The 26,077-nt window shown below is 36.6% G+C and overlaps 3 protein-coding genes across 5 annotated transcripts; 1 reads left to right on the plus strand and 2 right to left on the minus strand.

The window, feature by feature from the left end:
• Positions 1-128: 128 nt before the first annotated feature.
• Positions 129-10,020, minus strand: LOC135154649 (uncharacterized). Of its 3 annotated transcripts, none has more exons than XM_064101475.1 (3): positions 9,156-10,020; positions 4,784-4,885; positions 129-2,912 (listed from the first exon to the last, which is right to left on the minus strand). In XM_064101475.1, the coding sequence occupies exons 2-3, from the start codon at positions 4,880-4,882 to the stop codon at positions 1,851-1,853; spliced, it is 1,161 nt and encodes a 386-aa protein (XP_063957545.1). In that variant the 5' UTR covers positions 4,883-4,885; positions 9,156-10,020; the 3' UTR covers positions 129-1,850. The 3 variants fall into 3 exon arrangements, with proteins under 3 accessions (XP_063957545.1, XP_063957552.1, XP_063957557.1); XM_064101482.1 differs by lacking the exon at positions 9,156-10,020 and adding an exon at positions 6,742-7,153; XM_064101487.1 differs by lacking the exon at positions 9,156-10,020 and adding an exon at positions 6,859-7,139.
• Positions 10,021-11,982: 1,962 nt separating this feature from the next.
• Positions 11,983-13,719, plus strand: LOC135155465 (uncharacterized). Its single transcript, XM_064104445.1, has 2 exons — positions 11,983-12,107; positions 13,377-13,719. The coding sequence occupies exons 1-2, from the start codon at positions 11,983-11,985 to the stop codon at positions 13,717-13,719; spliced, it is 468 nt and encodes a 155-aa protein (XP_063960515.1).
• A 9,532-nt stretch (positions 13,720-23,251) lies between these two features.
• Positions 23,252-24,836, minus strand: LOC135154657 (uncharacterized). The gene has a single exon (XM_064101497.1). It carries the CDS (start codon positions 24,759-24,761, stop codon positions 23,319-23,321), a length of 1,443 nt encoding a protein of 480 aa, XP_063957567.1. The 5' UTR covers positions 24,762-24,836; the 3' UTR covers positions 23,252-23,318.
• Positions 24,837-26,077: the final 1,241 nt, after the last annotated feature.

Consider the following 26,077-nt stretch of genomic DNA (forward strand, 5'->3'; position numbering starts at 1 on the left):
CATGTTGTGTCTTGTCATACGTAAGTGATTATCTATTAATCTGGAATATTTATGCATCCTACTTTTTAGTACATTCTTTTAAAAGCTTGCATGTCTACGTATTAATCAATGTCTGGTACATGTGGGAATTTGGAGTAGTAATTGATTTATTGAAAATAGATCGATGAAATAACAGTTTTGAATTCATGGACGTCCATACATGTAATAACGTGTATACCATCAGTCAATATATTATTTTCCACATAAAATCAGAAATGAAATACATGAAAATCAAGAATTATTTGCAATAGATACCTTCACTCCTAATAACGTGCATCCAAGTCTAATTTCACCTTCGAGAGCCCTTTGAAGATTATAGCAGAACAAGATAGCCAATTTCAGTGACAATTACAAAATACAACTGTTCTCCAATGGGGTATTTCAGGCTGGAAAGAAGTACATCTAAATAAATAGTGAAATTAACAAGAGCAAAACGCTGAAATTTTCATCTAAATCTGGTAACAAAGAATGAGGTTATAGAAGTTTGAAATTCATAAATATTTTAACAGTCACATGTTTATGCACACCGTCATGAATATGCAAAACAGTGGGATGATGTCATGTCCCCACTTCCCTGTTTTCTGTCACTACATGATATAATTATTTCATATTTTCGTATACGTTTGTGTAAGTAACAAAATAAGTTGCAGCAATCACCTCACACATTAAATCAGTGGTTAATCAAAGTTTGCATTCTTCGAGGACATTTTTTTAATAAACATAATTTCATATTGTAAAAAACAAAATAATATATAAGTGGTGATACGACATCATCAGTTTTCTAATTGCATATCCATTAACTTTAGAACGGTATCACCGAAATTATGCATAACTGCAAAATGTCATAACTGTTATTCATCGTCCGAGTTTTGATGAAATATTCAGTGTTTTTCTTGTCCGATTCAACCTGTTTACCCATTCAAATTATTTTGTTTTCGGCCTGGATTACCACCCGAGTTTTTGCTTTAGGAACAATTCGTAATCATCGAAAATGGGTTCGTTCATGGCCGTTCGCAGCGGGGCAGTTGCCCCAAGAAATTTTGAAAACTTAACTCTTTTTTACTGAAAATTGTCACAAAATTCACTAAAAGTATGCACAAAATCCTTCAGTTTCACTTTACAACATGCATGGTTGTATATTGTTGATTTACCTCTTATTTGGCTACAGCCTACAGCTGTTACTTTCAGCAAAAACTGTTACATATCTTGTAGCCCAAAATGAATAAAAGCATGAAATACTAGATGTTATTTTCTGTCTAACACGAAATTATTCTTAACTTATCCATATACCAACTTGTGAAAACTCTGCTCACATAGATGAGGACATATAGGCTGGCGATAAGGACAATATAAAACCCTTTTTCGAGGCTTGCGGTTTTGAGTTTTACTGTACTTAAAAAGCAAAATATTAAGCTGGCAGGGTGTGAACATGAAAACTTTATTGTACTAGTATTCTGCTTCATATTTTTCCAATGATGTATAGTCCTGAGTGATTGGCCTAATTGTGATGGCTTCTGACATAGTCTTTAGTAAAACAAATAGTTGGCTCACGCATATCGGGTCCATGAATATAGCATGTTCTAGATCATTGGCCTTGGTTATAGAAGTCCTTAATCATCATTACCAGGTCCCTCGAAGATGACCTAGATCTGGAAGTCCTCCGGTTGATCGCATACGTTTCCACGCTAGTTTTTAGCTGTCCCGTCACATAACCATGCATGCAGGGGAAAATATTTCTCTTCATGAATTATAGAAAATTGTATTCACACATAAAAATACATGTAGATTTAGTCTGTGTGTGTGTATCTTAATTAGACCTCATCTGATATTCTTCTGAGGTGATTATGGTGTTTTGTCAATGCCGCTGCAGCTGCTGCTGCTGCAGATGCCCTACGAGTGGTAAGTGGCGACCCGATGAGTCCCTGACGCGGTAAGGTCGGCGATCGCGGAGACGTCGGTGACATGTGTCCCGATAGTGCCTGAATCTGTAACGGCTTTGAACCTCTGCCATCTAACGCCGATGAAGGGACTGAAGAACCCCTCCTTGAAGTCACTGAGGAGTTCACCACGCGTCCTCCTACATGCCCTATGAGATTCGGTTGAGTGTTTTGACGACGAAGTGGTGGTCTCTTCCGTCCGAGTCTTCCCTGTTGTATCGATTCTATGATAAATTGCTTTTCTTCCCAGTCCCGTTTGGTGCTCCATCCCAGGGAGTCTGCATCGATCATGTCCATAGTGCTCCGTCTCATCAGATATCGTGATCGGTCACAATGCTGCCGTGGTGACGGATGATAGTACTCATTCGAATTTGGTAGACTAGTCGAATCTTCACTCGTAACGATACTATCCGGTGTGTCGCGTTCGGAGGTCGTGTAATCGGTTTGATCCGGTTCGTCCTCTGCCATACTGGCAAGCCGTGGCGGTCGGCTGTCTTCGGGCGTCATAAATCCAGGCGAAACGATGCCGAAATCCGACCCGAATTGAATCGAGGCGCGAGTTGGGCTAGTTCGTCTTATAAGAAAATTTTCCGGTGGAGATGGTGATCCAAACTGTATGCTTTGTCGTCGCTGGAACGATGAAATCCCAACGTGTTCATCTAGATCTAATTCCACATCTTGGTGTTCGCCAAATAGAATGTCGTCATCCGAAAGAGGCTCCAGTATCGGTAGTTCACCACATATCGATTCCATATCGATATTTCTCGAGTACTCGGTTGGAAGTCGTATCATTGGATTGTGTTCGGTTAATTTTCTATTTGGTTTGCTATTTCCCTCGGGGTTTTGCTGACGATAAGATGCAATGAGTAGCTTCATGGCTCGTCGAATACCTTTGATTTCCTTTCTGACAAGATGATGAGCGTCTTTAATGTTATCCTGCAATGATAAAATTAATTTAGAATGATTAAAGAGTATGTGCGCGTGCATTATCTACATTTTCCAAATTCATGACTTTGTTTCTATGCACAGGGTTATAATTTTCTTCTGATAGTGAATCGGAGCTGACTCGGCTGAGAATATTTTTGTTTCTTTCTCAATTTCTTCCTAATTTCTGCCTTCCTTTCTTTTTTCCTCCCTTTCTTCGTCCCTTTCTTTAATTCTTCCTTTCTTCTCTCTTGTTTTTCCTCTCTTCCTTCCCTCTTTTCCATTTCTTCTTTCCTTCTTTCTTTCATTTTCCTTAAGTTTGTTTCTTTCATATATTTCATTCATTCATTTATCATGTTTATATTTTTATCTAATTTTGTTTATTTATTTTATTTAATATTTTTCTTCATTCTCGATTTCCTCCTCTCTATTACCCCCACCCGCTTCTCTTACTATGACTATATATATGTGTATATACACACATTGGTATCATAATATCCAAATCGATACATGATTAAAGCGAACAGGTCATGATACCCCAGATCCTATTGAGATCTATTAACGATGTTGACGGGCCCCAATCATCAGCGGAGTAGCTTTTGAATAAGACAAGAAAAAAGATATACGACCTCCACATGCGGCATATTGTCGCCATATTCTTTATATCATTGATTTTACACAGCTTTATGACTTCGGGGTGAATTGAGAAAAGAACAATGTGAACGAGTAGACAGTATAACTATAATGTTTCGAATGTTCCACCACTTGCCCGTCGGCTCTTTTGGTGTATCTAATTTTAAACTGGTAATTTGGCATTATAGGGCACAGCTCCCTGCTAATTGCTTTCCCGGGGTCGAACCACGTGTCTATATTTTAATCCATATTAGGTTGTGGGTTCAAATCCAAGCCATGGTGTAATTTCCTTCAGCAAGAAATTGATCCACATTGTGATGCACCCAACCCAGGTGAGATAAAGGGGTACCTGGCAAGAATTTATTCCTTGAAATGCGTGTGCCATGTAAATGATTACGGCCGCCAAGCTATTAAAACCGGGGTAATAATATCCAAGCCCTTTGGAAGCGAAGAGACGTTATAATCATAATGTGATATGCGATATGCAAGAACTGTCATTATTATTATCATCATCATCATTATTGTTGTGATTAAAAACTTATTACCTAGATGATATAAAGATTACTGAACAAAACATGCAAACGAGAAAGCGAGCACTTTGCTTTCGATTTTGTGATTGGTCAAACCATTTGTACTATGTACTTAGAAAAAAAAAAAGGTATTAGTGATAAGAGCTATAAGAAAATTGGGTATTACCATTAGCATTCGCAGAAATTAGCATTAATCATCTAATGGAATTGAAGTCGATTGGCTTGGGTAAACTATTGTTCTACAATGCGACCAGAATAACACATATTCTTTGTCCTCTCAGTAATAAATAGGTTTGCGTGTCTCATGTTGTGGGATAAATCGACCGGTAAGCAGCATCCGACAAATTTTGAATCAATAAGATCGAACAATCGTAACATTTCAGTATCGATTGGGGAAATTAGGCGGTATTAATGTAAGCAGGAAGAATGACAAAACTCTGAAGGGTTCGTTTTATTGCCAGGTGCATTCAATGCTGGCTTTTCGTATCAGTGAGGGTGAAATGAAGTGTTATATCTTCGGTGTGACAAGATGTCAAAAGGTTTGGGCCACTTGACGGTCAAATTATCGATTCATTGTTTGGGAAAAGTTGTCAAAGAATACAAAAATCAGAGTTACTTCGGAAGACTTAGCCAAAAGTTTCATACGTATATACCCAGCCGATATTTTCAGTAATTCCTAAATAGTATATAGAAATCAAATAAATAACCGTTATAACTTACGAGATCTGATCGAAGCTCGGACACTTCCTGATGGAGAATAACTCGTCTTTCTTTGAAACCCATTTTAGATAAGGATTCCTTAGCCAGAGCTGAAAGCATAATCTGTGTCAGATAAAGATAGCAAAAATGGCATCGTTTAAACAAGCTTTTTTTTTCTCAATATATATGATCAAGTTTATCACACAGTCTTAAAACAAAAAACAAATCCGAAATTATATGTCCCACAGATACCAGACTGCCCTGAAAAGAATACTGGCCAGATTAGCGTGTAAAAATCACGTTTTGATATATTGGGATTATTTGCTTTACTTTAGTGACATTTTTTTGTAAATTAAAGGGGAAAATAGAAAGTATCACTAAAGATGACCCACCAACATTCTGTACAGAGTAGACTGTGCACCAATCGCAAAATATTTTCTGCAAAAATATAGTTTATGGGCTAGAGGTAACACTTAATTTGACAAAGTCAAGTTGGCTATTTTTATTGAACCAAATTTTATCTGTCAAACGTGAATGAATTTCTTTTCTACTCCATAAACAAGTAGGTCTACTAAATAAACATTTTACCAAACAAAGAATTAGCTCTAGTACATTTCCACCCAATGAATGAAATATTAATACAAGATTCGCCCGACAAATGAGCAATGGATACAACTTTCAAACAGAGAGAAGTACAATTTTTTAGTCGTTCATACAAAATTTACCCGAAAAATGAATTGTTTCAAATTTTACCCCAAATCAATACAAATTTTACCCGGCAATAAAGTAATCAGGGGCGGCGGAATGTAAAGCCATAAAATGCACTTATAATTACGTCAAAGTTGGCATTTGGTGCAAACGGATATTTTCACCATGAGATTATCACTTGCAGAGAAGTTGTGCGTTTTGTATTGATTATTAAGTTCAGCAAAGTCGTTTTGATATGACTTCTGCTTGATAAGATATAGGCTTCATTCTCTAACCTAAAATGTATTATGTTTTGCTTCAAATATGGTATTTCATTATTATTTTAAAAGGAGGGCATTTTCCATTTTGAAAAAATACAATTTTCCTACGGGGTTTTTTTGGGGGATGGCAAGTGCCCCCCCTGCATGCCTCCCTGGAAGCAATTAAATCTTCCCGACAACAATGAATACTATATACTTTGGCACATTGCAGAAAAAGTTGTGTTTAACCCGAAATAGACTGGGCTACTAGTATTTGAGATGTAAAATTGAGGACGGGGGGGGGGGGGGCATGATGCCCTCTTCTGATCTCTCGGCCGCCGTTCTCGCGATCGCGCCGAAACCTTGCATTCGTATCATAAATTACAAGTCAGTTTATTTTCTTATCATTATGAATAAAATGAGAATAAGTGCAAATTTTACCAAATATGATTTATACCATTTTTCTCATGTAAGGGATATTGAATTCTTCCCTAAAAAGGGGTTATTAATTCGAAGTTTATCTGATCAAAAAGGAAATTGTTTACCTCAATTGCTTGAGCACGATTTTTACCAGAAAGTTAACAACTAAAAACTTCACCATGCAAAGAAGTGATTTTTAAACATTTAATCTTGTGAAAATAAAATATTCATAAGAATGAAAATTCCACCCTGCCGGTGAAGGATTATTAGATAAATTATTCTATATATGTAAATTAATGGACAAAAGAGAAAATAGTAATATGATTATTACGATAATTTGTAAACGAGAATACAAATAGTACAATATTAACATGATAATAGTTTTAGGCTATAAAACGATACCTGCTGGTATCCACTTTTAATTCAAAGTCAGTCATTGTTTTATAAAAAAATAATTGTAAGTACAAGTTTTATTCTTGCAATATGAATACTTCGACAAGAATTTTATTTATTTAACCTTTTATACATCAAAAGGGTAAATCATAATTAAAAACGAAAACAGGTTAAAAATCTGAAAAATAACTAGCTATGTGTTGAGTATTTAATACTTACCTCTCATTTAATACTATCCCCAAATAAGATATAGGCGTACGCGGATCAGAACAAACGACGAAAAAGAGATTTCGTACACATGTATTTTACGTCCATAGTGGTAAAAAGCAAACTTACTTTCTCATCTCAGAAGATATGGAACTTTTCGATTATATGAGTTTTAAAATCTAGGATCTGTAAGTGATAAATAATTCCCATCATTCTCTCATTTAATTCTCTCCAAGAAACGAATGTTATGATGTTACAGAAATGATTTCAAAATGAAAATCTTCCCCTATCTTTCGGCGAGATGCCGTGCTAGTTGGCGGCTCTCTTTGACCGGGCTCTTTGAGTCGAGATCATCTGTGAGGTACGGAGTCACGAATGACAGTTCAGTTGGTACCTCTGCGTCAAACTAGATCTATTCACTGACAGCTTATTCCTTTTTATTTCGATTTTTATGTTGAGATGCATTATTCTGATCGCAGGTCCAAATGGACTAAAGTAGGGGGAAAAGAAAGTAACGCTTTCACGTATCGATTAGAGATTGAGACATTAAGAAGTCTAATGGGAGAAGTAGTAGACGGATAGAGTTTGTTCGATACTTCCATCTCAGAACCTGCCGAAGTTGATGATGTAGAGGGAATAATGGTTGGTATTGCTACATGTATCTAAAATTGTTACCAAACACGGTGAATATGTTGTGCATACAAATTTAAAACACTTGAGGTGATCCTATCTATGGTACTATTATCAAAAAATATTTTGTTTATAGGACGAAATGCTTGTACATGTATATAGGACCGAAGTATCTTCTAAATGTTGAGTGTAGAAAATAACACAATGGTGGTAAATGGTGGTGATATTTTACATGATTGCTAAGAAAGCATGACTGCTTGTATGCAAGCAACCAGAGGACCGACGGCTTAAGGTCCTCTCCGATGGACCTGGTAATGAGGATGAATGCCTTACCAAAGGGCATCTGGCGCACCAAGAGTGGAATCGAACCTGGGTCACCGGAATCCGAAACCCCCGCTCTACCGACTGAGCTATCGCGCCTCCTCTCTCACATTATTCGGCGAGTCCAGAAAAAACAAAATTTATTGAATGTTATATTTTATCACCTTACTTCACAATCAAATATCTAATTACACGGCAGAACTTGAACACTTTAAATATGTTCATTTTTTAGCGGTTTTCACTAGGTTTTGAGCACTACTGTACTTGCAAGGAATAAAATAAGTGAGACGTGCTGTTCCAAATATTATTTCCTTTTATTTGGGCAAGCTTCAAATCATATCGACGGCCTTCACCAGGTATAACAATCAATAACGAAATAGCATGAACGTTATAATATCAGCAAAATTATATTCAAAGTATGAAATTGTAATCATTATCATCGGAGTATATATTTATCTTCTCTATCCAGGGGCGGATCTATCTATCTATCTATCTATCTATCTATCTATCTATCTATCTATCTATCTATCTATCTATCTATCTATCTATCTATCTATCTATCTATCTATCTATCTATCTATCTATATATATAAGCATCTTGGTTTACCACGTATTGGTAATTATTAGACATCAGAAATGCGAAAGAAGTGATTACACAAGTAATGCATGTTTGCATTGCCAACATGCTCTTCATTAGGGCATTGTAAAATGTACTTCTCTCATTTCACAATTCATCCCTGAAGAAAGCAGATGCCTATCGAAAATTTTGATTCTCTATTAAAAAGGTGCTCAAGGGTGAAAATATTATGGTTTAAACAGATAGAGAGGAATCAGACAAACAAAACACTGAAAATTTGACCAAAATCGGTCGAGGAATAACAAAGTTTTGACATTCTAAACATTTGCATTATTTCGGTGAAACAGTTATATGCATGTCTTCATGAATATTCAATGAGCAAACTGATGATGTCATATCCCCACCTGTTCTTTTGTATTTTATTACATGAAATTATATTAATTCAATTTTTTTCTGCAAGAACTAAAAAAAAACATGGATTGACAACTGCTTTAATGCAATAGACATTCATTGCTGTAACTTATTTATTATAAGGGAGACTATCACTCACACATATATAAAAAAATGAAATAATTATGATTTCATGTAATAACATAAGAAAAAGGAAAGCGGTGATGTGACATCATCAGTCCACCAAATGAATATTTATAAAGACGTGCATACATCTGTTTTCACAATATATTGTCAAACTTTATATTCAATAACTTTGTTATTTGTCAACCGAATTAGCAACAGAAGAAAAAAGAAGAAGTAAAAGAAGTAGAAGAAGAAGGAAAAGAAGAAGTAGACGACGAAAAAAAAAACAAGTTATGAAGAAGAGTAGGAAAAACAAGTTATATTAAAACAATTATTCATTAAAAAAAATTAGCATGGTGGAAATTTCGAAAGATTTACTTACAAAGTACTTGTTCTCTTCTACGTGTGCGTTGCCTTTCAAAAAACATCCAACTATTCGTTCAGGTAGGTCTATTATCCATTTTCATAAACAGATCTTTAAAAAGATATACATAAGGTGCCCAAATTTCTATATTAGTTAGTGATGTCCATAAAGAAACTTGATTTTGAGCACCTCCTCTTCGAAACGAGTCGATTGAAGATGAGCATTTAAGGGCCAATCCTTGATCTTTTTGCTCGGGTCCTTCGAAGAAGAGTCTCGATCAATCCATGGAGGTACAATCACGCACCTCTTACTTCAAGTGTCTTCGGATTACAGGCTTGGTGTGTTTCGCTTTCACTGATCAGCGCAAACAATTAGGAGAATTTAGTCGCTAGCTTAACAACAGTCTCGACGTAAAGAGGTGACTCTCTCCATGCTCTCCCTCTTCTATTTTGCTACCAAAAGATCGATGATGACTGAATGAACGTCATTAGGAAGCATTCGGCCTTCTTTCGGTTGTTTCTTTGTCCCAGTATGAGGCGGAGCTAAAACATGAATATATCAAGGGTTTTTGATATAATACTCTCAATAAAACAACTGATATTACGCGACGGAATATGAACATGATGAATCTAAATGCCCTCCTGGGCGATTCCATACGTGTCGTACGGGACATTTCTACAATTTCTAGTCTCTTAGCAGACGGCTTGAGCAATACATTTTATTTTTTTGCCAATGATAAAGTTATAGTGGGTAGTCATGTGGAAAACTGATAACCAACAAAAGACAATTGATTATGGGTGAATCAAAGGTGAAAATGATGTGTGTCGTACGGCACTCAGAAATGTCCCGTACGACACTCAACATTTTCACCTGTAATTCACCCATGGACAACATAATTTGGTTGTCATTTTTTTACATGGCTACCCAGTGGTACGTCAGTTTTACCTCAAAACAAATTGAAGTTTCTCGTTTGTTTGGACAGCAGGGCGAAAATGTGAAAATGGCTGATATTTTCTAGCATGGAATCGCCCTCCCTCGATGGCATCCATGCAGTTTGTAAAACAAGCAATACATCTTATCAAGCATGCAGACAAATGGCATTAGGATAAAGAACTCACTGAGATCGTTTAAAGGACAAGTCCACCCCAACAAAAAGTTGATTTGAATAAAAAGAGAAAAATCCAACAAGCATAACACTGAAAATTTCATTAAAATCGGATGTAAAATAAGAAAGTTATGACATTTTAAAGTTTCGCTTAATTTCACAAAACAGTTATATGCACATCCTGGTCGGTTCGCAAATGAGGAGACTGATGGCGTCATCCACTCACTATTTCTGTTGTATTTTATTATATGAAATATGAAATATTCTAATTTTCTCCTCACTGTCAACTGATACAATGATTAATTCCTCCCTGAACATGTGGGATTAGCATTGTTTAATACAATATGGTTCAGTCAAGTTGGTCCTTATTGTCAAATATGAAAAAAATGAAATATTGTATAATTCAAACAATAAAAAACAAAAGAAATAGTGAGTGATGGACATCATCGACTGACTCACCTAGTTGTGCATATCACTGTTTTGTGAAAAATAAGCGAAACTTTAAAATGTCATAACTTTCTTATTTTACATCCGATTTTGATGAAATTTTCAGCACTATGCTAGTTTGATTTTTCTCTATTTTTTAAAGTCAGCATATTCCTGGGGTGGACTTGACCTTTAAAGAATGACTGTGGCTTTCATTGCAATATCACTGTACTCAGAGGCGGTTCTTTAGAGGGTTATAGGGACTTGTGACTTTTCGAGTGTTAAAAAGAAAGAAAAGTGTCAATAAGAGGGGTCCAGTTATGTAACTCTACATTACCCCTACTTATTCAATTGAAAAACAAAGATGGCGTCAACTTTTCTCTGGGAACACTGCCAGGGCTCTTGTGAAGCACCCATCACAAATATAAAGGGAATTTTCCAAATTATGCACCTAGTTATTATAGGATCTTTCCTGGTAATATTCTTAATTAGAATGATACTAATTATGTCACTTTTAATTTGAAAAAAAAAAAACATGTTTGGACTGTAGAGCATCTAATACAAATGTTGATAGACATAAGAATTTCCATATTCTTACTACTTATATATTAATTTACTTTGAAATTATACCAATGTCACAATAATATTTCATTGTGATGTCATAATAATGTAACGATAATGATTAGTTTGAAGAGTTATGATCGTATCAGTTCGTTGGTGTTAATTACGCTCTAAATATTGAGATAATGAACATATGGGTTGTGGTGTAGTAAGTCTATTTATTGGAGCAGTAAAAATATTGGTGGATGAACTCCCAATATCTAATTTCGACAGCCGATTAAATAATAAAAAAAATGTTTGCACAGTTACTAAATTACACCGTGGGAGGTACTTTATTCTCATATTATATCCGTTTCATTTGAATGAGCGCGTTCTTTGGTAAACTGCAACTCTTACTTCGACAGACTAGTAGATTGCAAATTATTCTTTGGAAATGGGGTATAAAGGGAATTGTTTGAATTTAACAATGATAAACTAACAATTACGCTTGAAAGGCCAATAGTCTCGCAACAAGAATTACTTTTTTTATGATTGGGTCTTGAAATGGTTCCATGACATTTGCTCCGGCGACAATTGCTCTGCTGCAAATTCCACACATTTAATGGAGACCAACTTTAACCCTCGATTTAACACTATACCCTATCCTAATCCTAACCCCAACGTAACATAAAACCCTGTTACAACCCTAACCCTATATCTTAGACGAAATAAAATCCGGAGCAATTGTCGCCGGAGCAATGTCGTGTAACCCATATGGGGATAGCCTATTGTGGGAGTCTTGAAACAATCATTGCGAGTTCAAGTTTTTTTTCCCAAATTGTTGAGGAGAATGTCAGTATATTAAAGGGTTCTCTAGATATCCTAACCATTAAATCCCGGTAAGTGTATGGGTTGGACATTAATAAATACCATAAAACGATAATGATGATACATACCTGTATTATCATTGCATGGACCCACAATGTTAATGTTCGCCATTATGTAGAACCAAACATCTTACAGATTTCATCATTAATCTCAGATCCATCATAACCCAATTCCTTTTTTTATTCCAAAAATTCAATCTGGTCGACAAGATCTTATCTTTTGATGAGAGCAAGTCTTGTTTTTGGACTCGAATATCGAAGTCCAGGGGCCTGTCTTACAAAGAGTTGCGATCGATCCGATCAATCGCAACAATGGAAAGCCAGCAACGTCAACATCTAAAATACATGCTTGTTCAGAATATTTTCTAGAAATGACATATATTCATACATTCACTGTTTTCTTGACAATTCAGCATGCTTCCCGTTGTTTTCAAAGGACATTGAGCAAATTTCCAAAAGAAAAAATTATGACATTGATGGATTTCCATATACTTGAGATTGATGGGATCAATCGTAACTCTTTGTAAGACGGGGCCCAGGTCTTAAAGTTGGAATTGACAGAGGCCATGAAGCAAAGAGATGTTGCTTTAAATAATCTCCAAGTCTTCTATTTTTTTCAAATGATCAACCCAGAAAGAATGTAAAGTTCAATGGACTTGTGCTTTCTGGAAGAACTACTCTCATATTTTAGTACAGAAAACTGTATTGGTATAATGCTTAACGCGGTATAATATCCCAAATTTTCATATTTTCGATTTCATCAAACAATTTACATATAATCTATCCAAAAATAAATTTTTATCGAAATTTGCCTCTCTTTTTTATTTTTTTCCCCAAGGATTTGACTAGGGAGCCAGTTAAGAGCTTTCTCCTGCTGACACCAGAGGCTCTTCGTAAATGTCAAATAAATTGATAGAATCAAACGATATGAATATAAGGAAATATAAGTTATTTCTTTAAAAAAAAATGTGTATGTTTTCTGGTGGTTGTAAGACATTTAAATATTCAGTTCTTTCATCTTTTTCCCACAACAAACTGATTGGGAAAAGGCAGATAAAAATTCCACAAAGAAATAAATATAGGCGTACCTCACTAATAATTATTTCATTTTTGATAGTTGGCAGACGTATACAGATTTGTTCATGAGCTTTAAATGATTCTTAAAAAATTAGATTAAAGTCAAGTCTGTCAAGTATTCTGGAGACAACCACCTGTCATTTTATTCATCATCATTAAACCATCGAGTAGCACACACCCTGTCGTACAACCCATATACACCAGATACAATCCATCTACACCAGGCACAGCACCGTACAACCCATCTACATCAGACACAGCACCATACAACCCATCTGCACCAGACACAACACCAGACACGGTACCATACAACCCATCGACACCAGACACGGCACCATACAACCCATCAACACCAGGCAAGGCACCATACAACCCATCTACACCAGACACAGCACCATACAGCTCATCTTTACCAGACACAGCACCATACAACCCATATCAACCAAACACATTTCCTGCATCAACTCATCCAAATATATTCAAGTTACTCAAATTATTCAGCGTGAAAATACTGCAAAATGAACTATACCGAATTCCTAGAATGTAAAAAAAATAGGAGTTTTTTTTTACTTCACCTATTCCCAGCAAACAAACAATAATGAAAAGAAAAAGAAAGAAAGATAAGGATTATGAGCAAAGTGTAATTTAAGGGGGCAGGTATTCAGGATCATAACCTCTTAGGTGTTGTACTTGATACAAAATTCCTTATTTTGATAATCTCGTGTAAAATATCATGAGGGCTTTCTCAAGAAGCCTTTCACTGGCAACATTGCAATAAGCTACTGAAATCCTTGCATCTGATTGGCTCGGAGTAAATTTGTCTGTGAATCATTGTAAACAAGAGCCTCCATGAAACGACCCCTGCTGACCCTTGAAGGACACCTCGTTTAACGACGTCGATTAGTGCAGACCCTTTTTATTATCTACAATAATTGAGGATTAAAAAAGCTTGATGAATGAAAGTGATTTCGATTTAGTGGAGACGGCTTTGGATCAATAAGTAAACTTAAAGATTTGTTTTTCCACCACTTAACCTTTTGTTCCAATACTTTTGAAGGAGTTAAAGAAGTTTTTATCGAATGGCTTTCCAATGGTAAGAAGGGGGAAACGGGGGAGTGGGGGGGGGGGTGAGTGAGAGTGAATGACAGACAGCGCAGAGAGAGGCGAGTAGTCAGGGCGCTAGACCTTTTGGCCGCCAAAAAACGAAGGGGGGTGTAAAAGGAGGAGAAAATTACAAAATATTTAGATTGCCCAAGCATTAATATCTCTTTTTATCATGATGTCTGTTGCTTAAACAGACATCACAGAAATCTTGCAAAGGAATCAGAATCTGTATTGGTGTGAAATTGACAACTTCCGGGGCTCTCTCAAGCTTCCTATGACGGTGAATTCTGTTTCAAGGAGCGCAGGAGCTTTGTGCAATACCATGATCAGAGACATTAAGCAAGCGTTCTTTGAATATGGTGGATATTTAATGTAGGTTAGTTCTTTGATAATTTAGGGGGGTCCACCTAAAATTTTGGGATGGACACAGGTAAAAAATTTGACAAGCAAAAAAAAAAAAAAGGGTTATCGACAAAAAATTTAGGGGGGAACGTCCCCCCACCTCAAATTTAGGGGGGGGGACAGGACCCCGCCCCCCCCCCCCCGCTTCCGCCGCCTATGATATATTACAAATTAGGTATAAAACATGGCCCTGTGAAGCGGAGGTGCAGGGTGCTTTGATTCATACTGTTGAAATGCTCATACACAGTGTGAAGGTGATTTCACAGTGTGTTCTACACAGTGAACACACTGTGGGACTCTGCGTTCTTTCCTGTAGGGAAACCCAATTCTTGATAGAATGTGAACTACATCTAAACAGACAGGTGGGGAGAAGAAGGGGGGGGGGGTCGTGGGAATTTCTTGTAAAGGGCATATACAACATTTGATTCGATGTTTTGCATCCTTCCCTTATAGCACACTAGATTTTGATTCTTTTTAAATTTCTGACATCGAGAGTGTATCAGGACCGGGGGTCCCTTGATCGAATCCCCGCAGCTTGGCAGCAGCAAAAAGAAAAGAAAAAAAGGGGAAAGAGAGCAAGGAGGAAATATTTAATTAAAAAAAAAGATAATAAAAAGGGAATGAAACACGGGGCTTAAAATATCCCGTTTTTAAGTCAATGTGTACAAAATAATAATTATACCGAGTATCACTATTTTGTTCCAGCTATAGTACGCATCCTGTTTATGATTACAAAAATTACTAAATTTGTTCAATTCGCGCTACGCGCTCACATTCTTGAGTAGCAAGATAGGTACCCTATCCCTGAATTTTAACTAACATATTCACTTTGCAGGTCGGTAAACCTATATCAATTATTTTCAGCGCATTTCATTCGCATTAATTGTTTAGTTAGATACTCATCCTGTTCATGATTTCATAAGGTGCTTAGAATGTCCCGTTCATAATACATCTCACTCCCCCACCAAAATTCAGCTTGCATTTCACGCTTGCCCCATTTATTTAAAAAGTCCTCTACATGATATAAGGTCTTGCATATTAAACAGTGCATAACTTCAGTTGACCAACTCGATCTTCACGCTCGCATTGATTTGTTAAATGAGTTACACAGCTCTTTCTTTGCTTTTAAAGCGTGCTCAAAATGTTCGGTTTTCAGACTTGAATATAAAAAAAAAATTCAGCTCGCTCTTCACCCTTGCATCAGCATCCTGATCTTGATAGCTTGTTTAAATATATTTGAATAAATGAATAAATTTCTTAAACACGACACCCAACCTTTCCATGACAGAAAGTGAATAGAATGCCGTTTTCTGGTCTAAACCTCAGAAAGCTCTCATTTCACAAATAATTGGGTTTTTTAATGTAAATCTTGCTCTTTATCAAAATGTCCACAAACTGTCAATTTTTTCAGATCAAATATCAAAACTTTCAGCGCGCTCTTCGCGCTCGCATAAATTGTTGATTTGAATACCTATCCTAATTATCGGTACAAAAAGTGCTTAGAATGTCAAGCTTTCAGGTCAGAAGATCAACTTATTTCAGCTCGCACTTCGCGCTCGCATTATTTGGTAGGTGAGGTATGTATCCTCATGAGTCACAAAAAACACTCCAAAACAGGTTTCTTTTCCTGTCTTCAGGTCAGTATATTACAAAATTCAGCTCGCGCTTCGCGTTCGCATTAATTGATACTTAGATACGCATCTTGATCACCATTACAAAAATTTGTCTTAGAGTTCATTTTTTCATGTCTGAATACATAAAATAAAACAAAATGGAGTTTTTCCTTAAATTATTTATTGAAGCTGTCGATTGGGAAAAAATGTGGATGACCCCCCCCCCCCCGCATTGGCGAAAGCTGGGTCCACCCCGGGGAGTAACGGAACTGATCATATACTAGAAAGATTCACTCTTCATAATTCGGAACCCTCTCATAGATGTCCGGGTTACGGTCCTGTGTATGAAAATGAAACATTTTGAAAACGCCTTGAGCTTACCACGATTTTGTTTTTTAAAATGTTTTATTACAATCTACAGAATTCGTGCAAAATAAAATGTGATATGAAATAATGATTTTTTTTTTATACATCACCCCTACACCACCACACGTATACCCTTATACACAGAATGATAGGCACATTCAAAATGAAGCAGAGAAACAAGTTATCGTCATCGTTTTCTTATCAAATTGTTTCTTTAATAATTCACCATCACGCATTTTGTCAGTAAATAATACACCAATATGAAACCACATTTGTATAAATTAATGAATAATAAAATTTCAATTGCAATAAATTTGGCAAAATCAATAGCATGTATAACAACCAATTGAGCATTAACCAACCAACGATTACTTTCCCGTATTCTCACCAGCGAAATGATATTAAGATCATAGTGATTACTTTCCCGTACTCTCACCAACGAAATATTAAGATCATAGTATAGACGGTGCGAGGGGTGACCATAAAATGGCGGATATTGCTTTATCAAGCGCTGTAAAGACTAGATATATTCGTTGCGCTAAAAATCTGTCACACCCCGATCAATTTGAATTGAGTTTATGTAACATTTTAGTTTCGAAGAAAGCCTCTAAAGTAGAAGTATACACTGAGAAATTAATATCACAATTATTATTGCAAGTGTCCACAAAAACAAGCGCTAAACTAATCTGAGAAATATGAAAATCTCAGAAATCTCAATATTTTCTTAAGATCGATGATCACTTTTAAAAAGCCACTTATGATACGTCAGGCAGTGTTTACATAGATTAAGATAAGTTAAATGATCAAAACCACTTTTTACGGAGGCTATAGTATGTGTACAAAAATGGGTTTCATGGTTGTTGTATGTTTGTATGTATGTTTTATTTATTTAAATACGGGATAAAAAACCCTACTATCAGCCGCAAGGCTGTTTTTCAGCAAGTCCGTACATAAAAGTTGAAAAACATAAAACAATAAATTATAAATCATGAACAAATTGTCAAATGAAACTGTTTGCCATTTTTTTAGGGGAGTACTTAAACTGTGTATTTTTGTATGATTTCTTCCCTTCAACTTCTTCTCTAAAGACTTTTCTCTTAGTCGCGAAATGAACATGATTTCGGAAAGATCATAAACGTTCTGAGTAAGATTTGAGCACATATCGAAGATTTTCAGACCATTTAAAGTCTTTCAAGAATAAAGCACAGCACGAAATATTTTGGCAAATTCGTCTGGAATCGTTCCCGAATCAAATCAAATATTTTCGTATTGTTTGTTTGTTTGTTTTTATTTTCATAAAAAAAATAAACATAAATGAAATACATGAAATCAAGAAAATATTTGTAATGGAGAATGGCCCATTTCAGCGACATATGAAGAGCTCACTTGCAAAAGGGGTTAGGTTAATTTTTCATCAAATTTGATTTTTTGGTCACAATGTATAGATTTTTAGTAGCTCTATAAGATGATACCAAAGAAAAGTTGAAATTCCTATTTAAAAGTGATCAAAAATGGCAAAGAAAAATCACTTTTTTTTCAAAAGGGCTTAGGTCCATTTCAGTTTAGTTGCAAAAGGGATTAGGTCCACACCGAATTTTTTTTAATACCCAATTTCATGTTGTCATGGTAGGGAATCTTGAAAATTTAGTTTCGCATAAGAATATGCAATATAGAAGAATTAAAAAAATGATTTTCTTGGAGTGGACCTAAGCCCTTTTGCAAACAAACTCTTCTGAAGAGCTCATTTGTCAAAAGGGGTTAGGTCCATTGTTCATAAATTTTATTGTTTTCTGTCTCAAAACCTCTAAATTTTTAGTCGCTTTGATGAAAACAAAGACAATTTGAAATTTACATGAAAACGTGAAAAAAAAGTGGCAAAGAAAAATCACTTTTTTAATCAAAATAGATTGGATTCATTTCAGTTTACTTGCAAAAGGGCTTAGGTCCACAATGATAATTTTTTAAAGAATTCATAGAAAAAATTGAAGACAGGTATAGATTTCTTTTATACCCAATTTTATGTTCACATAATAGGGTAGTACATCATGACAATTTAGTTTCTCATAAGAATATTGCAGTAAGTGAGAATAAAAAACATGGTTTTTCTCAGAATGGTCCAAAGTGGACCTAAGCCCTTTTGCAATTAAACTCTTCATATACAAGACACCAGTTGTTCCCTTTTCTCCCTCAAACTAAAAATAGAGCTAAAGACAAGCTACATTGCATCCTTTGCGAATTATTTTCATGACTCATTCAACCAGATGGAATTACAGTAATTATGATTTAATGCAATTCTTAGCCATACTAAATAGACTTAACCCGTTTTCAGTAACTCGTGATTTTTTGGTCCGCACCAGGCCTGCACTAGAATAGTCCGCACCACGAGCGTTCAGTAACTGTAGCAGATCCGCGCTACTTTTTACGCTACTTTTACGATGGTGCTGATCTGGTGCTGATAAAAGCAGCAGTGAAATAGCCCGGACATGGAGCAGGTTGTTTTAGCCCGCACCATTTATAAACTCAAAATTTTACGACTTAACCCAGGTCTGGTCTGGACCAGCGAGTTACCGAAATCGGTATAATTTTACAACTTAGCCCGGGACTGGTCCGGATCATGCTGGAAGCGGTATTAATCGTCTAAATGGCCTTGGAAAGAAGAATTGTCAATTTCTCTTAATATATAATATAAACGGAAGGCATTTAACATATATGCTTGAATCTATCGAAATTTCATTATTTAGAGGTGTTGTGGATAAGTCTCCGGACCTTGAGCTACAAGGTCGGGGATTTGAATCCCACCGCAACACTTGCGTCCATTTGCAAGGCGTTTATCTACATTTGCCACTCTCCACTCAGGTGTAGTAAATGTGTACGCGGTAGGAAGAAATTCCTTGAATGCTAGAGCATCTAGTAATGGCAGTCGTGCTAAAACCAGGTAGTAATATGCAGCGCTTAGAAACACAGTATTAAGTGGTATATAAATGCTGCATTTTATTATTAATAATAATGATAATAATAATGAAAATAAATGATATGTCTATTTATACAACGCATGCAGTTACTTTGTGCATATACTCAACTGCACTTTGATATTTGGTATCAAAATCATTACCCCGGCTGTAGCTGAGCCGCCATATCAATATGCGCTGAAGCGTTCAAGAAATAAATCCCACCGGGTACCCATTTACCTCACTTGGGTCGAGTGCGGCACAAAGTGGATAATTTTCTTGCCGAAGGAATTTACGCCATGGCTGGGATTCGAACCCACGAGCCTCTGTTTCAAAGTCCGCAGACTAATCCACTGAGTCAAAACTCTCCACTGATTTGATCTGATTTCTAGTCGAAGGTTATTTTCTTGATTCGATTACCTATTTTTCCATAAGCTCTATTATCATCTAATAATAATAAGCACAATATATTTCTAAAAATGATTTTGATAGAAAACTCTGATTCTTGACCTTGTTTCTTAGTGAATATGATATAATAATTTCAATCACATTCCTTCTATGCCGTGTTTCAAAATGTACTGAAGGAGATACCATGTAATATGACTATCCTACATTAGTATTAATAGCTATCCATAATTTCATAATCAGTCACAAATAGCCACTGTATTCATAACGTTCAACAATTTGGTTATTTTTTTTCATCAATCACCATTTTTATGTTGGGGTCGACGATTTTAGCCATTGCCACTGATTGACGAGGGGCATTTCATGAAGTATTTGTGGGCGATTTTCCATTGACGACTTCGCTCTCAGCCAATTAGATTACAATATTTCAGTAACTTTTAACAAGTGTCAGAGGAAATCAGTGACAAGGCATGCTCATGAAATGCATCCCGAGTTCTATTGATGAAAGTGGTGTTAGGGATTCAACCTTATTCCCTATGCTATCCCCTATTGTTATGCACAATTAAGGCCTGGGTCTGAATAAACCACTGTTAGGCTCCAGTGCACTCTTCCTGGCTTAACAGGTGGAACATTTTTGCATTGGGTCGGTTGCCTTACCAAGCACTTAGGCTTCACTATCTGCTCAGAAGTCAAACAGGGAGGACCTATGACATGTATGGGTCAATTATTGGTTCAGAAATGCTGTTGGAAAATTAAAGTTTTTAGACTTGAATTTAGGGCAGATAGCGCTGCATTTTCCATGTCAAAGCATCAAGAACATTACTGCTGAGAATTGAGGCCTTCCTGATGATTTCCTGCCTTTAGTCACAGATGTCAAACTGTAAGTGAAAATGATTTTGATTACTGTTCATTTTGTATTTTGATTGAGTCATTGAGAAAGTCAATGTCATTAAACGGACCATTGAATTTTATATAAAAGACAAGAGTGTTAGTTTATAAACTATCTCCAATTTAATTAATGAAGAAGTTGAGTTGTTCCAGAACACATATTTATTAACTTTTTTTATCTCAGAAATGGGAAAGGATTTTCTAAAAGAAATGCCTTTTAGGAAGAAGTCATTTTTTTGTTATATGTGAAACATTTTTTAGGACTGATCATGCTTATTAATCAGTTGTGAAATTACATATGAGTATTTTGAAGATTGGAAGATATTATTCCTTTGAATACAGGAATTAATCTAGGGGATTACATATATGAATATTGTGAAGATTTAAAGATATTATTATTCCTTAGATTATTTATAGTTTGGGTAATGTTTGTTTTTTAGATGGGTTCCAATTCTGGTTCTGAGTTTGGTTCCAAGTCTGGTTCCAACTGCCGTTCCAATGGCCGTTCCAGTAGCCGTTCCGGTCCCATTCCCGGCTCCGGCTTTACCATGATTATGACTGTCAAATCCCACCATGGACAAGACTTCTAAAGAGGGTCAGAGAGGGAAGACAGATTCGTCGTCGATTCGTCAGTATCAATGAACATTGAACTGGAGTGATTTTTTCACCGCATAAAGTGGGCTACTTTGTATGTTATTTCAAAGAATTTTATATGTTATTTGTACTCTGAAACAAAGCTATTGAATTATCGTTCTAGTCTGAATACAGCTAGTTTTAATAAATTCTTTAAACTGTATTTTTATTGTTCATGTAATTATTTCATTTAACGTCCTCTTGAGTTACTTGGGTGTGACAATTGGTTGCGTGAAATGATTGTGTGTCCTCTTAGGTTGACTTGGGTGTGACAAGTGTTTTTTTTGTTCATTTTTTTTCGTTGTTCGAAAACATGAATTAATTGCTATGACGTAATCGTTACACACTTAAAATGTTGGGCAACATACTGTCCACTGTGTTGGGTAATGTATGTTGGTTAAAAAATAGAGGCCTATATTCTGGGCAATTATCCAATTGAGCACATGTATTACCCAATTATTAGTTTATTATTGCACAATTTGGACAAATTTTAACCAATAGTTGTGTGGACAGTATGCTGCCGAGTGATGGTTAAAAATTGGGCCATTTTTGCCCAACCTTTTTAAGAGTGTAAATGACAGTAATGATGTCACATTCACACCAGTAAGCTGACCGCAGACCGATCAAATCTATTACATTATTTCAAATAGCATACGATCGATCGGTGTGGAGTCTGCTTTGTTGATGTGACTGAAGCCTTGGACTCATTCTAGAGTTAACAGTAAATACATAGGCATCGCACACAACCTGAGGCCCTTTGCTTTGAAAATTTGCAATCAACCACTGGTCCAACGTCAACCATGATAACTCGACTTCCAATGAATAAAAACTCACATTTTGGAACGCATGGTGGATCTTTTTGCAACGGGCTTCTGGGCTATGAACAGTTACCCAGACGACGCCATTTTTTTCAGAAAAGTGATAATCATGACTTATGGAGTGACGTCAGACTGTCTTGAAAATTGGAAAAAGGAACGGCGTTTAAGATAATTACGAGCAAGGCATTATTTTTAAAAAAATCTTAGAAAACAAGACAACTGAACTTTCGTCTACCTTGTATGTGGGGACAGTTTGACTTTTACCTATACTAAAGTCTTTCGTGGTATTAAGAATTCTCTGGAACATTTCCGTGATGTAAGTCCCTATTATTGCGTTTAGCTCTCTTTCTTTCTCTGGGTTGATTAAACCAGAAACTGAAGACACCGTTTAAAGGAAAACAAATAAATATTGTTCCTATCCCACGATAACTGATCTATATGAAACGAATTCGGAGATTAGTAACCATGCCTATAATTCCCCGTCATTGGATTAATAGGGAGTTTTTGTTACTGGATGGTATTAAGCTTGGAGAACGGTGGAGCACAGAAATGCGAGCTTTGTGAATTCATGTGAACAATCCAGTGCGTAAGGGAACACGGTACGCTCCTGGTAACCTTCTGCAGACCCCCCCCCCCTTAAAGAAGAAGAAGTTCATTCAGGAACCTGGTTGAACGCTGCGATCGATGCACTATGCATGATGTTGGCAGGTGCGATTATAGCATTTGACCATCTGAACATGGACTTTGGTGTTCACTCAGCTCCCGTCCGATCCCAAGCATGAAAAAGCTTCCGTCCAGGTGGGTGTTTCTTAAAGCTGTTCATTAAGTTACGCACAACTTTACGCACGACTGGAACGTGATCTTAAGTGCGCTAATAGAGTCGTGCGTTAAGTCTGGCGTAACTTTACAAACAGCTTTGAGAAACACCCACCAGGAACTAAAACTCCATGTGCGCTATAACTTATTGGATCAATCCTTGATGATGCCGATTCTTCGTCCAAAACCTTTAACTATGAATATAAACTTTTTAATGATGAGAGCAATACACATCGACGTCACTGCCATACCGATCATTGTATACACACAGCAAGCGATTAAGCTAGTCAAATTTGTGTCAGGTACTAGATCACCAAAACCAATGGTAGTTAGTGTGATAAAACAGAAATAGAATGCGTCGAAGAAATCCCAGTTGTTCTCTAACATAGAGAATAAAATGGCACCGGAGGTTATGTAGCTAAATAGAAGGAGTAAGACGGGCCACATTGGGATATCAGCTACCTCAAGGCTCCTTGTACCCCGTCCTTCGCTAGTGTCTGATTCACTACCTTCATAGATTGTTCCTAATTCATCATCGAGCTGATCCCCTCGACGACCTTTCTTTTTCCGTTTACCCTTTCCCTTTCGGCCACCTTCACGTACGACCTCAGCCTCTGGTTGAACAGGAAGTGGACGAGGATCGAAACCTTTATTTGCGATGTCGTGAAGGAGTTTGGTGTTTTCCCCACAAGATAACTCGGGTAGAGCAAAAGCCAAGTCTTCGCGACTACTACCAAGAATCTTGTCATAAGTGGCTAAACGTATTGCAAGAGTAGAGTCTATAAGCTTTAGCTTTCTATGATGGTGTAATGAATAAAGACTTGGTGGTTTCATTAGAATCTTTTTCCGCGCTCTCCGCTTCCTTGGAAAAGTGTTACCATGTCTATGATTGACTCCAAGATTGGAGCGATCAAGAGAAGCATTACCTTCACTCTGAGCATAGTCCCTTCGTCGTTTCCGACGTTTTTCTGCTCTAGGATAGGTCTGCGACCCTGACTGATTATACCTTGACGCTGATGAGCTTTGTCTTGATATACTCTTCTGTTCTGAAGGTGGTCGACTTGAATCACCTTCACTTCCGTCTCCTTCCTTCCTCTCCTCCCCCTCGCTGCTTCCTTTATCAAACTGACGGAATTCAATGCACGACTGCTGTCGAGGGAAAGACGAACGATTTTGTTTCCCGCTACCCAACTCAACACTCGACTCTGCGCGACTGGTTGTCGGGAATGGCTGCGAGCTGGCGGAATCATAACTGTCACTCTTTGCAAGCGATGGCGATCGCCTGTCCGTCTCTGACGCGGTGCAGAGTGAAGCTGTATCACTCTTAGTATCGTCGACTGATCCTTGACCAATCTCTTCACTGATGGGACGAGGAAGATTGATCAAGGATTGTTGACGTGGTGTACTACCAAGACTACGACGAGAGCTCTGTGTGTCCGAAAACACATCCTCCTCTTCATCATTGCCTTCTGCTAATCTATCGGCCATCTCATTCGATTCTGCGTAAGGGGGTGGTAATCTAGGATCACTTGAGGATACTATATCCATGTTGAGAGATAAAGGACGTTGGTTGGTTAGTTTGGTCTGATTGTCCATGTTAACGATTGTTTGGCGATGAGACTGAGAATTCTTCTTGTTCCCCCTTTTTGATCCCTTTCGAACTTTCTTCTGGCTTGAAGGAGCCCCCTTGGCTGATTTGGTGCTACCTATGTGTTTTGAAATGAAATAAAGACGAAAAAAGGAAAGAAATCAGTTTATAATAAGCATGTCTGCAAGAATAGTTGTGGGTATTTTTTTGTTTATTTATTTATTACGTCTTATTTTATCAGGGTACATGACTCTGTCAGTGGGTCAAACATTGTTATACTTAGAGGCCCTGAAATACAATAACGAAAATACATTAGAAAAACAATAACAACATGTACATGAAACTTATTGTCAACTACAACTGTACATGCTACTATTATCTAATAATAAAACAAAATAATGATGTTTTTGACTGAGAACCCTTTCAATTTCACAATAGCGTTTCAATACATTCTTAAAAGAGCTAAAACACAACCGATCACCCTTACAACGTGTCGAAAAAATAAAATATTTAGCGTGAAGAATATAACGCTTTACAGTAGTAGAGTATTGAGCGTCAGGGCAACCAAACAAAAATACATTCTTATTCAAATACACGTCATTGTTAAAAAAAAGTATGGAAGTTCTGAATAAATTGTTGAGTTACAGGGCAGTCCCAAAACAGATGCGAAATACTTTCAACAGAGGAAGAACAAAATGTACATAAATTAGATTCAGATAAGCCCATATCATAAAGATGTTTGTTCACCCCAATTATCCGATTGAAACGTTTATATTGAAAGTAGCGGAGTTGTGTTGAAAGACAGCATTCAAAGGAAATCATATACAATATCGATTCCAATTATTAACCGGTTCATTTAGAATGGATGCCCATTTTGTTTGCGAAGTCGGGGACTGTTTCATTGAACATGCTCAAAGCACTTTGCCACATAACATAATATCACGGCAAATTCTACTCTCCAAGTGCTTGTAATATATATTAAGGGGATATAAATGAGAAAAACAATCAAATTTCGTCCTTGGCTTAAATATATATCAAATAACCATTTTGTCTTAATTCCAGTTCAGATATTCCCATTCTGTCAAATACACTTAGAAAAAAAAAAGTTAATTTTTGTTCTCTGATATTTTCCAGGGGATGATCATAGTATTTTGTGAGAAGGGGCAGGGGAACAAAATGGCCTTTTGAATGATAATACAGAGTTATACGACCTATATGGCCCGAATTCACAAAGGTGGTTTTAAAACCATCGGTTGAACCCATGTGACAAAAGCGCGCATCAGCATTGGACATTTTTTAATACACGCGGTAAATAGGCGTAATT

The sequence above is a fragment of the Lytechinus pictus genome, chromosome 1 (assembly GCF_037042905.1).
Source record: "Lytechinus pictus isolate F3 Inbred chromosome 1, Lp3.0, whole genome shotgun sequence".
In the NCBI taxonomy this organism is placed as follows: Eukaryota; Metazoa; Echinodermata; class Echinoidea; order Temnopleuroida; family Toxopneustidae; genus Lytechinus; species Lytechinus pictus.

What these genes read in the sequence shown, in the direction of transcription:
- LOC135154649 (XM_064101475.1), bottom strand. Translation starts at nt 4,882, where the DNA reads ATGCTTTCAGCTCTGGCTAAGGAATCCTTATCTAAAATGGGTTTCAAA. An exon ending in CCGAGCTTCGATCAGATCTC is followed by an intron (nt 2,913 to 4,783) that starts GTAAGTTATAAC and finishes TTATCATTGCAG; the next exon opens with GATAACATTAAAGACGCTCA.
- LOC135155465 (XM_064104445.1), top strand. Translation starts at nt 11,983, where the DNA reads ATGGGGATAGCCTATTGTGGGAGTCTTGAAACAATCATTGCGAGTTCA. An exon ending in ATCCTAACCATTAAATCCCG is followed by an intron (nt 12,108 to 13,376) that starts GTAAGTGTATGG and finishes CATATACACCAG; the next exon opens with ATACAATCCATCTACACCAG.
- LOC135154657 (XM_064101497.1), bottom strand. Translation starts at nt 24,761, where the DNA reads ATGGACAATCAGACCAAACTAACCAACCAACGTCCTTTATCTCTCAAC.